This window comes from Melospiza melodia, chromosome 14, assembly GCF_035770615.1.
Source record: "Melospiza melodia melodia isolate bMelMel2 chromosome 14, bMelMel2.pri, whole genome shotgun sequence".
NCBI classification, from domain to species: domain Eukaryota; kingdom Metazoa; phylum Chordata; class Aves; order Passeriformes; family Passerellidae; genus Melospiza; species Melospiza melodia.
The window spans coordinates 20,213,119-20,225,162 of NC_086207.1; the positions used below are offsets into that span (position 1 = coordinate 20,213,119).

At 55.3% G+C, this 12,044-nt stretch overlaps 1 protein-coding gene across 2 annotated transcripts in view; it reads left to right on the plus strand.

Moving 5' to 3' along the window:
* The first annotated feature begins 1,326 nt into the window (after positions 1–1,326).
* KCTD16 (potassium channel tetramerization domain containing 16) overlaps positions 1,327–12,044 on the plus strand; it is a 59,401-nt gene continuing 48,683 nt past the window's right edge. The window contains exons 1-2 of one of the 2 annotated variants that reach the window (XM_063169116.1): positions 1,327–1,750; positions 2,021–3,164. In XM_063169116.1, the coding sequence (XP_063025186.1) occupies positions 2,336–3,164 (829 nt within the window). In that variant the 5' untranslated portion in view covers positions 1,327–1,750; positions 2,021–2,335. The remainder of the gene's footprint in view (positions 1,751–2,020; positions 3,165–12,044) is intronic. The other variant, XM_063169117.1, reaches the window with a different exon arrangement.

Here is a 12,044-nt window from a genome sequence, read left to right on the forward strand (position 1 = left end):
CTTTCAGATTTAATTTGAAAAGTCTGTAGGTACACAAGTAATGATTTTCTGTCTTAGCCTTGAAAATTATTCTTTTGGCTATTTTCTTTTAAATTACGGCCATGTTTTTAAATTATAGCCATGCTTATTTGCAGCCTTAGCTGGTGGTAATACACCAAGGTTATGGATTCGATTCCTGCGTGGATTTACTTAAGAGCCGGACTCCATGATCCTTGACCCTTCCAACTCAAAATATTCTGTGAATCTGTGAACTTAAGTGCAGTCAGCAAAATCTACCCCTGCATGGTGACTCCATCAGAGAGAGACTTCACTCTAAAGCTTTTAGCCACCTTTGAGTAAAAGGCTTTCTTTTCTCATGTGTTATTATTCCCAGAAGAGTATTTTTGCCCAGAAGTGGTGTGAGCTGCCAGGGGGCTGTGCTGCCCCATTCCCGCGGATGCCCGGCAGTGTGGGGTGCTCGGGGGAGCCGCTCCCGCAGCTCCTCCGCTGTGTTTCGGGTGCCGCCGGGATGCCGGCTCCTCTCTCCGCTCCCGCAGCTCCTCCGCTGTGTTTCGGGTGCCGCCGGGATGCCGGCTCCTCTCTCCGTGCCCGCAGCGCCCGGGCCGAGCAGCGGGGACGGACGCGAGGTGGCGGTGCGGGCGCGCCCGCGGCTCTCCCCGTGAGAGCCCCACAAGTAGAGCGGGTCCTCCGCACCGCCGGAGCCGCCCCCGGTCCCTCCTCCTCCTCCCGCGCCCCGCGGCCGGTCCCCTCCCCGCCGGCTCCGGGAGACGAGCAGCGGCGGCAGCGGGAGCGAGTCCCGCTCCTGGCCGGCAGCCGCGGCCGCGCACCGGGAGCCCCCGCGGAGCCGGGACAGGCACGTTGGGGCGGGCAGGGGACGGGCGCTGCCGGCCGAGGGGACGGAGCGGGAGGGACTGCAGCGCAGCTCGGGCGGTGAGCGGCGGCGCTGCCCGGCCCGGCCCGGCCCGGCCCGGCGGGGACCGGCGCTGTCCGCGGTGCTGCCGCTGTCCGCGGTGCTGCCCGGGCAGTGCGCGCCCTGCCGTGCCCGCCCGGGCCGTGCCCTGCGCTGCCCGCTCGCCGCGCTGCCCGCCCGTGCCCGTGCCCGTGCCCGTGCCCGGCGCTGCCCGCTCGCGGCGCTGCCCGGTGCCGGTGCCGGTGCGGGACGCGGAGCCCATCCCGGCCCGACTCCTTTAAGATGATGCAATCGGCATCGCCCCCCGCGCTGGCGGCCCCGCGCCGCTGAGCGCTGAGCGCGGAGCCCGGAGCGCGCAGCGGGGCGGAGCGGAGCCGGCGCGGGGCGGCCCCGGCGGTGCCCGCGGTCCCGGGGGCCATGGGGGAGCCGCCGGCCGCGCTGCCGCCGCGGGAGCCGCCGGAGCCCGGCAGTGCCTAGCGCAGGCTGCGGGCTTTCTGCAAGTCATCGGGGCCGGCCCCCGCTGCCCTCCCGCTCCCCCAGCCCGGCGCATCCGCTCGGGAATTATTTCATTTATTTGTTTGTTTGTTTATTTATTTATTTATTTTCTTCCGCCGTGCTGTATGTACTGGTTTCCTCGTCACCCGCCACGGTTAACTTCCCTGTGACTCGGTTTAACACTTGAGACCTCCGTGGATGCTGCTAAGAGCACTTCTCTTGCCTTTGCTGTCCCTTGCTGGGATCGGATTCACACTACCCGGACCCTGTGTGCCTGTATGTGTGTTCTGAGTGTCTTGACATTTTGGTTTTCTTTACAAGAGCTATGCTTTAATTGTTACCAAGGTAAGACTCCCTGTTCTTGTTCCCTCATGTGCATGTCTAATTTAGATGTTTCTTTAAAGATGAAGTCTGCAGCTTCTTTTAAACAGTGGAGTCATATGTAGCCCTTCCATTGATGAATACTTGTGAAATAGAAGCGTAGAACTTGCCAAAATAAAGAGACCTATTTAGCAGATTTAGCTTGGCTCTACAAACTGCTCAGCTTTGCTCTGTTGCAGCAGCTGTGATGCTTAAAGAGTAATTTGTGCCTTGTTTTGCTTCCCCTTTTCACAGACCTGTGAATGACCATAGGCTTGGCTTGACCTTGATTTTGATGGATTTGTTGGAAGATCTGATGATGTGATTGCATGTCATGAGGTGATTGCTCTCAAGCCTCCAGCCTCCGTGGCTCTGTGTATAAACCACTTCTGCCACACTGTCACTCATGGACAATTCAGATTTTTCTTTTAAACAGTTCTATTGGCTATTTTTATTTTCTCAATTTTCATTTCCCCCTTGTTTCTTCTTAATATTGGGAGCTTTATTCTACCCTCCGATGTGATTGACAGTCCTGCTTCTCCGTGCTGCTGATTTCCAGTTTAAACTACAATGGCTCTAAGTGGCAACTGCAGGACTTACCTTCCTGCCCGGGAGCAGGGGCCAGGGCTGCCCTCCTTCCCCGAGGTGGTGGAGCTCAACGTGGGCGGCCAGGTTTACTTCACTCGCCACTCCACCTTGGTTGGCACCCCTCACTCCCTGCTCTGGAAAATGTTCACCCCAAAGAGAGACACGGCCAACGATCTGGCCAAGGACTCCAAGGGAAGATTCTTCATCGACAGAGATGGTTTCCTGTTCCGCTATATTCTGGACTATCTCAGGGACAAGCAAGTGGTTCTGCCCGACCACTTCCCAGAGAAGGGAAGGCTCAGGAGGGAGGCTGAGTACTTCCAGCTCCCGGACCTGGTCAAGCTCCTGACTCCTGACGACAGCAAGCAAAGCCCTGATGATTATTGCCACAGTGACTACGAAGAGGTGTCCCAGGGCAGTGACACCAGAATCTGCCCCCCCTCACTGCTGCCGCCCGACCGCAAGTGGGGATTCATCACCATCGGCTACCGTGGCTCGTGCACCATTGGCAGGGAGAGCCAAGCAGATGCCAAATTCAGGAGGGTCCCAAGGATTTTGGTTTGTGGAAGGATTTCTTTGGTCAAAGAGGTTTTTGGAGAAAGTTTGAATGAAAGCAGAGACCCGGACAGGGCTCCAGAAAGGTACACCTCCAGGTTTTATCTCAAGTTCAAGCACCTGGAGAGGGCTTTTGACATGTTGTCCGAGTGTGGATTCCACATGGTGGCCTGTAACTCCTCGGTGACGGCTTCCTTCGTCAACCAGTACACAGACGACAAGGTCTGGTCCAGCTACACCGAATATGTCTTCTACCGTAAGTACCGGCCGCACGGGGAGGGGGAGAGCTCGGGCTGCTCCGTGCCGTTCGCGGGGGGAGCGTTCCGCAGCCAGGGAGCGCCGTGCCGTGCCCGCCAGGCTTGGGCTGGGCTCAGACCCGAGGACACCTTTCTGTGAGGGCTGTGCAGGTGCAGCGGGGCTCAGGTCCAGGGACACCTTTCCATGCGGGCTGTGCAGGTGAACTGGGGCTCAGACCCGGGGACACTTTTCTGTGCGGGCTGTGCAGGTGAATTGGGGCTCAGACCCGGGGACACTTTTCTGTGCGGGCTGTGCAGGTGAATTGGGGCTCAGACCCGGGGACACCTTTCCATGCGGGCTGTGCAGGTGAATTGGGGCTCAGACCCGGGGACAGCTTTCTGTGAGGGCTGTGCAGGTGCAGCGGGGCTCAGGTCCAGGGACACCTTTCCGTGCAGGCTGTGCAGATGAACTGGGGCTCAGGTCCGGGGACACCTTTCAGTGAGGGCTGTGCAGATGAATTGGGGCTCAGGTCCGGGGACACCTTTCCGTGAGGGCTGTGCAGATGAACTGGGGCTCAGACCCGGGGACACCTTTCAGTGAGGGCTGTGCAGATGAATTGGGGCTCAGGTCCGGGGACACCTTTCCGTGAGGGCTGTGCAGGTGGAGCGGGGCTCAGCTCGGCGGGCCGGGCCTGGCTAGGTGGCAGCACAGACTGCCGAAAGCACCGTGCCTGTGCCCGCAGGACGCGGCACCTCTGGCACTGTAAATCAGCGCCCGAGCACCTCGCACGCTTCGGGATATGTGGGACACAAACCGAGGGTGCAAACACAGCGAAATTCATTACAGAAAACCTTTGACTGGGATTCGCTTTGCAAAGGTAATAGAGGCTTGATAATCATCAGGCACAGGCAGCCGAGCCATCTGTCAGCAGCCCTGACTCGCTTCCACGCAGGGAGGGAAAGCACAATTCCATCCCTCTGGCCGCATTTCAGCAGGGCCCTCTCGGAGCAGCTGCTGCGCTCTGGAATGAGGGCTCGGAGCAGAGAGGGGCAGGGGCTGGGCCCTGTTACACAACACGCCATGGAAAGGCAGGTGTCCTCTCCAGGAGCAGCGTGTGCCCTGCTTCCCACAGCCACCCCGAGCCACGCTGCTGCTGCCCCGAGCTGGAGCGCTCACGGGCTCATTGACTTCCCCTGATAGCCAGGTACGGCTGGTTACCAATGGTAACAGCGGGCTAATCTGGGTCCCGTGAGGCTGAACCACAAAATCATTGCACATCTGCTCTGCCGAAACCTTTGAGAGGCTCATGAGGCTCCTCCATTTTCATTTGAGGAGGATGAAGGATGGAACAACTGCCCCATCCATCAGTGTAGCCAGCTGCTGCTTTGGCCAGTGGCCTTGGGATAGAGGGACAGAGGGATAGAGGGGCACAGGGATAGAGGGATTGAGGGACACAAAGACACAGGGATAGAGGGATAGAGAAAAAGAGGGATAGAGAGAGGGACAGAGGGATAGAAGGACAGATAGATAGAGAGATGGAGGGAGAATGCAGAGCTGCCACCCTGGGTGTGGTGCTCACAGTGAGCAGGCTCCTGGTGTGGGGAGCTGACAAAGTTTTCGATGGAAGATGCATCAGGAAGTGAACAGTTTGGGTGTAATTCCATGGATTCTGTGCCATCTACTCTTCTGTGGGGCTCAACAGGCAGCCCTAATCTGCTTATGCAATGAAGCTTAAGTTAGCATCCTGAAAAGCCATCTGGGTTTTTGACATCTGTAGGTTTACTTAAAACTAGTTTTCTAGCTGGATTTCTTAGCAAAATAGTTCTAAGGTCATGGATCCGCTTATATTCCAACAGGGATAGATGATTTGTGTTATTAAGAAGCTTCTGCTTGAAATTACAGTGTCTTGTACAAGTTCTAGTAGCAGAATTAATGTAGGTAAAGGAATGGATTAGAAAAATTGTGCTGGCATTTATATTTAAAATAAGGAAAAAATATAAGTTCTTTATAGGCACAATGATCTCTGCTAATTGAGGAAGGATGAACATAGGCTTTCCCTGAATTAGCAAAACAGACTCCTGATTTTCATATTTCTGAAATTTTTACCTTAGAGGATTGCACACTGCTCCCACATTACTTCAGCCAGGGTAGGGACCAAGAGGAGAGGTACCATAGAAATTTTGGAGAATGAAAGTCCATAGCAGGTGTCACAAAATCTTCTCTCATCAGTTCAATCCAATTGAAGTTCCTGGAAAGATCCCTATTCAGTTCAGCAGGGTTTGGATTTGGCTCTGATCGGTTTTGTGGGGTTTTGACACTGCCACAGATTCAGAGGTGGATTTTTCAGTGTCCTTCCCAGGTAAAAGCCAAAGCTGTGGCTGTGGTGCCAGATGACCCTTTCTTGTCCAGGCGGTTCGGTTCTGCCTGCTGCTGGTGCTGGTGCCATGGAGCTCTGGCTGTGGATCTGCCCTGGCCCCACATCGGGGCTCTGCAGCTGATGCCCCTCACAGCAGGCTCCACCTGGAGCAAAGGAGCTCCCTCTCCACATCTCCTGAAATGATTCCATTCCCATTGTCCCAAAGCCCTTTCCTCTGAAACTTTGAGGACCAATAAAATTGACATCTGGCTTTGCAGTGGAGCATGGCATCTCCTCTGCAGCTGCTTAGCCATAATTACTTCTTTAGATGTTGCCAGCTGTGTCTGTGTAAGCATTAATCATCAGGCTGCTGTGAGCAGCTTAATGGGCCTCAACCTGGGTGTCTGACACCACTGGGAAGGCACAGGCAGAGGTGGTCTTTGCAGGGCTGCTCAGAAACTCCTGTCAAAGGCCTGTTGGAGGAAATATTCTCAGCTGGAAATGGATGATTAGTTCCAAAGGAGCAAAAATTCAGGGAGGAATGGTGTTTCAATACACCGAACACATTGTGTGCTCCAAATAGCACTGGGAAGGAAAATGCCTGTGGTTGGCACAAAGATAAAGAGCATTTTTCATGTTCAAATCCATCTGAAAGTGACTGAGATGGAGCGGAGGGGGTGGGAGCTGAGCAGCTCTCACACGGGTACAGCGTGTGCTGGGGAGAAATGCACCGTCAATGTTGCAGGGCCCTCTGTCCCTCGGGCCATGCCGTGCTCTTGGGGGGTGTAGGGGAGAGAGAGCTCCCCGTGGGGGAGGCTTTCCCAAACCAGCCTGCAGGGTGAGCCTGGCACTGCCAGCCCTGGGCTGTTTGCTGAGAGAGCCTGGGCCGTGGGCACAGCGGGCACAGCCAGGCTGCTGCCAGCAGCACTGTGACACACGGGATGTGTGTGCCTGTGGGGCAGCTGGGGCCTCAGGGACATGCCAGGGATGGCATGGCATGGCATGGCATGGCATGGCATAAATCTGCCTGGCAGCCCCATCTCACACGGCTATTGCCCCAGCACCCCGGAGCCATGTCCCCCTCTCTCTCTGACAAGGGCTGGCAGGATGGTTGGTCTCATTTGGTGGAGCCTTTCCTTGCACTGGCCCCTTCCCAGCTGCACACAGGGAGCAGCCCAGGCAGTGCAGATGTGCAGAGGAAAAGGTGAGGCGTTGCTGGTGCTCTGAAAGCCCAGAATGGATGAAGGATGCTCCTGCAGGCTCTGCTCACTCCAGGGCCCCGGGGATGCTGCGCCCCCCTTGCTCTGGGCAGGAGCTGGCCAGGAGTGCCCTGCACTGCTGGCAGGAGGCTGATGGGCAGAGATGTTTGTGAGGCAGGCTGCAGAGTGTCCTGGCATAAAGAGATGAATCCTCTTGGCTGGGGACGGGCAGCAGGAAGGAGAAATGTCAGGTGATATTCCCAAAGCCTGTCCTTTGGGCACCGTTCCCTGGGATAATCCTGGTGTCTGCTTTACAAGAGGATCCATTTGGGATTGCTGCAGCCAGCTGGGGCCTGTCACCGTGCATGTGTGGCTGAGCTAAAGGATCCCATCCTGATGTGCCTACCACTGACTCATAAATTCATTGTGTGGCAGAAATTTGACTCACAAAACGGAGCAGCCTTTGCACAGTGACACCCACAGCTGTGCTGTCAAACGGGCAAGATGTGGGAGAGGAACATCACCCAGTTCTCTGTAAATCAATACTGTCACATGATCCAGGAGCTGCTTCTGTCTGGTTTAAAATCAGTGAAGATCAAAATGACCCCAAAGTGAGCAAAATGAAGTCTAATCCAATGAATAATGCAAGCTTCTTCCCCGCTGACAGGAGATGTTTCTGTTTCCAGGTAATTATTGTCATCATTGATGCCTCTGGTTCCTCTTGCCAAAGCAAACCCTCTCACCAGGATGATCACCTGCAGGTGGTGGGGCTGCAGCCAGCCAGGTCTGTCAGTCTGTTCATGGCTGAAGGACCTTGCTCCAAGCTTTTTGCTCTCCCAGTTTGTCAGGGCAGACCGAAAAACCTGCTGAGTTGTTGATTAGACTTACTCCACAGATGAGTAATGCTGTTATTTATTGGAAACCAGTTTTGTCAAATCTGACTGTCAGATTAGGCCAAGAATCTGCTGCGCAGTGAGTAAGCAAAGCAAAACTTGACAAAAGAGCTGGTTGGATTTAGGGCTCAGAGTTTGTTCTGACATCTACAGACAGTGGTGTAGAGGAGGCAGCAAGGATGGCTTTGGCTCTGGCCTGCCCTGCCCAGTGCTCACTGGTAACTCAGGTCACCCCTGAGCCGTGGCTGTGACCCCCATGGGCTGCCCTGGTCCTGCCCACATCTGTGCCCTGCTCCAAGCACCTCCTGGGCACGGCAGCAGCCCCCTGTCCCAGCAGCTGCACAGCAGCCAGGCAGGCTGCTGCCAAGGAGGAGCCTTGTCCCTCAGTCCCTGTGTCCCTCAGTCCCTCTGTCCCTGTGTCCCTCTGTCCCGTGACTGGGGGAAGGAAGGGGCTTTGTGGCTGGTGTGATAAATCAGCCCTGCCTGCAGACATGTTGAGTGGCCTGCAGTTTGTGTTTTCCCTCCCTTCTGGAGCTGCCAGGAGGGCAGTGTGCCAGGGGCACTGCAAACACCCCCACAGAGCCAGGGCCTGGCCATGGGCATGGCCGTGGGCACACCCTCACTGTGCCCAGCCACCAGGGCTGCCACAGGGCAGTGGGGAGGGATGGAGGCACAGCCTCCCCTGGCACTGGCAGTGCTGCTGCTCTGTGATCCAGAAAAAGACTGTAATGACTAACAGATTAACCAAGGAGAGCTGGCATTTAGGGGGGAAAAGAAAAATCCGTGTATTTGAAAGTGCAGCCTTGGGCTGGCCGTGGGCCAGGAGCAGCACACCGGGTCCCCAGCCCTGTTGGGAGGCTGGGCAGGGTTTGCTGAGCTGGAAACAGCCCTGTGCCAAGGAGGGCTGTGGGCATGGGCAGTGCCTGCCCTGTGCCAGGGAGGGCTGTGGGCATGGGGAGTGTCTGCCCTGTGCCAGGGATGTCTGTGGGCACAGGGAATGCCTGTCCTGTGCCAGGGAGGGCACTCCTGGGTGCCAGGGAATGCCTGCCCTGTGCCAGGGATGTCTGTGGGCACAGGGAATGCCTGTCCTGTGCCAGGGAGGGCACTCCTGGGTGCCAGGGAATGCCTGCCCTGTGCCAGAGATGGCACTCCTGGGCTGGGCAGCCCCATAACCCAGGCCAGGCTCAGAACAGCTGCCCCAGCCCCTCTCTGCAGCTCCATCACCCGCTGAGCTGTGACTCCCCAGAGCTCGCTGCAGGCGCCTGTGGGTCTCAGCAAAGCACAATCAGAGAGTGAGCAGTGCAAATGGGAAAACACAAACCCGACGTTTGCCGTTCAATAAATCCCACAACATATTGTGCACACGCACAAACACTTCCTTGCAGCAGGTTGGGTTTTTTCTGTCCAGCCATCCTGGGTTTGTTTAATTTTGTAACCACAATATTTTCTCAGTTTTTTTTTTTTCTCTTTTTTTTTTTTTCGGCTTTTCAAGTTCAAGGCTCACGTACAATAAATACACAGACACTAAGCAAAATCTAAAATTACATTTTGCACACAGAAAGAAAAACCCTTTTTTCTTTGAGCTTCTTTGCTCAAAATTGTATTTTTTTAAGAAGGAAGAAAATAGATTAAAGTTCTTTAGGCTCGGTGGAGACACTTCAATTGTCACTGAGGTGTAATGCTGCCTGAGCTGGCCAGAGCCAGGAATCCTGTGGCAGCAATTCCTCTGCTACTCTCAGATGCACTCAAGTCAATTCTGGAATACACTCAAACGTTGCTGCTATTATCAGGGCTCCTAATGCTGCTCCCAGTGGCCAAGGATGGAGGAGCTGAAGCTGCAGAGGTGCTCGGTGAGGGAGGGTGCTGCGGGGGTGGTTTGGGAGGTGCTGAGCACCTGGAACACTCCTGGCTTCACCCGGGGCTGCCCTGAGGACTCAGGTGTGTGCAGGAGCTCATGCTGGGGCAGTGTGTCCCTCCCTGGCTCTCGGCAGGAGCCTGGAGTGGCCCCGGGCTCATGGACCTGACTGAGCCTGCCCAGCCCCTCTGGGCTTGCACAGAGGGACTTTAACCAGGTGTGGGGTGACAGGGCTCCAACCCACACCATTCCATGGTTCTGTGGTTCTGTGGCTCCTGGAGTCCCCTGGAGTGATTGTCCCTTGGCTTTATCTCTGCTAGCAGGCCTGAGTGAATGGAGTAGAGAATGCCCAGCAGAGCCCTGGCTGGGCTGCTTCCCTGAGTTTCCCCAAAGCACCTTGCTAAGTCAGCTATCTAACAGTGTTTGAAGGAGAGAGAGAAGTCTGAGCTGTTAGAATTATTTTGCATTTCAGTAGCTGAGCTGGTCCAAGCTGAGTAGAAATGCCCACAAATGTAAATTGGTCAATTGGAGGGTGCCCTGGTGACCCCTCTATCGACTCTCACTCATGTCCTCCCATCCAGGAGCTGCTCATACATCACTTGTGTTACAGATTTCCCTGCTCTGCCTCTGACTCTCCTAACGACGTGATTAATGATTTCCAGAAGCTCATTGATTAGCTGTTAGGGCAGCTGAGAAATTCCTCTAGCAGAAACAAAGTGAGGGAGCTGTGGCCATCCTGGTTTGCAATCCATCCTGGAAATCCTGCTGCTGCAATGCTGGAAAGAGAGCACAACATCCCCAAAGCCTAAATCCCAAGGAGGAGAATGATCCTGGGCTCTGGGGAGAGTTCCTAGAGCGGTGTGGAGGGAGCAGCAGCCTGAGGGATGCTCCCACCACCCTGGATCTGGGCAGGGGATGCAGCTGGGAACAGACCCAGCCCTGCCCTCCTGGCCTCAGGCCTGGCCAGGGCCTCAAAGTCAAGTTTAGAGAGAAAAATCCTCTCTGCATATTGGAGGAGACTCATTTCAGCCCCTCAGATTGAATTTCCATCCATCTGAATCACAGTGTATTTTTACAGTGGAATTAAATCAGGCTGAAATAGAACCCAGTGGAACATGCTGATTTTGACTGAATTTTGCACTTTAAATATTTCCAAAGCAAAAAACTCCAAGCAAGGCTTGAGTGAGGAAAGACCACACCACCAGAGAGCTTGGGAGAGTGTTTGTGCTCCCGCAAAGGGAATGGTGCTGGATTTCTCTGAGCCCAGAGCCTTGTCTGGTGTGGCAAGTCCAGCTCTGGTCCTATGAAGGATCTCAGGAGCTGATCCCAAGGCTGGGAGGTGAACGTGGCTTATTACAAACCTGCCCTTTGATGCTCCTATAAAAATGGGATTTTTGACCACCACTTACACTAAATCTGCCAGCAGGACCCGTGATGGGGCTTTCATAGACAGCTGGAACAGAGTTTTCTCCCACAGTGCCATTGTGAGTGTAGGGGAAACACCAAAGATCTCAAACCCCCTCCTTCTACTGTGCCGAAATCAATAGCAAGGAATCTGAGGAGTTACTGCTCGTTCTAAAAGTCTGTTGGCTTTGGTTTTCTCTCCTGACCATCAGTCAGTGCAGGGAACTGGGCCTCCAGAGGCTGCCTGGTGCTTTTTCCTTTGGTTTGGTGTTGCAGCCTAATTGTGGGGAAAATAAATGACCATTGCCCTCCTGTGGAACTGCCGAGGGAATTCTTTTTCTGAATTAATGCTCCAGCAGTGGTCAGTGGTAAGCTAATTTTATGCATAAATAATGCCATTTGTTACATTGTCGGTGCCCTTTGTTGTTGATGTTTTTAGCGCCAGAAGAGCAGCTCTGAGGAGCCCGGGTTAATGGCAGGAGCTGTGCTGAGCCCCGCAGAGCTGCAGCAGCTCCTGTGCAGAGCTGGCCCAGCCTCTGTGCAGCTCAGTGTGTGCTCCCGTGGGGGCTGCCTGACTGGAAAGGCTGCCATGGTGAATCTCTCACTGTGACACAGGGAATGGATTGAGTGTGCTTTGCTTAGGAGCAGCTGGGCTTCCTTGAGAGGTCACTGTCGGGAAAATGTCGCTGAAATCTTCTGCGAAGTTGGGCTCCTTCTGTCTCAGGAGGCTGTGACACGCAGTCACAGAGTCCCAAATCCTGGAATTCTGAGGCTGGAAAAGCCCTCCCAGAGCACTGAGTCCCAGCTGTGCCTGATCCCCATCCTGTCCCCAGCCCGGGGCCCCGAGTGCCACCTCCAGGGATGGGCACTCCAACCCTCCCTGGGCACTTCCAGTGCCTGAGCCCCCTTTCCATGGGGAAATTCCTGCTGTGCCCACCCTGAGCCTGCCCTGAGCCCCCTTTCCATGGGGAAATTCCTGCTGTGCCCACCCTGAGTCTGCCCTGAGCCCCCTTTCCATGGGAAAATTCCTGCTGTGCCCACCCTGAGCCTGCCCTGACCCAGCCTGAGGCCGTTCCCTCTCATCCTGGATGCCCACCTGGCTGTCCCCTCCTGTCAGGAGTTGTGCAGAGCCACAAGGGCCTCCTGAGCCTCCTTTGCTCCAGGCTGAGCCCCTTCCCAGCTCCCTCAGGGA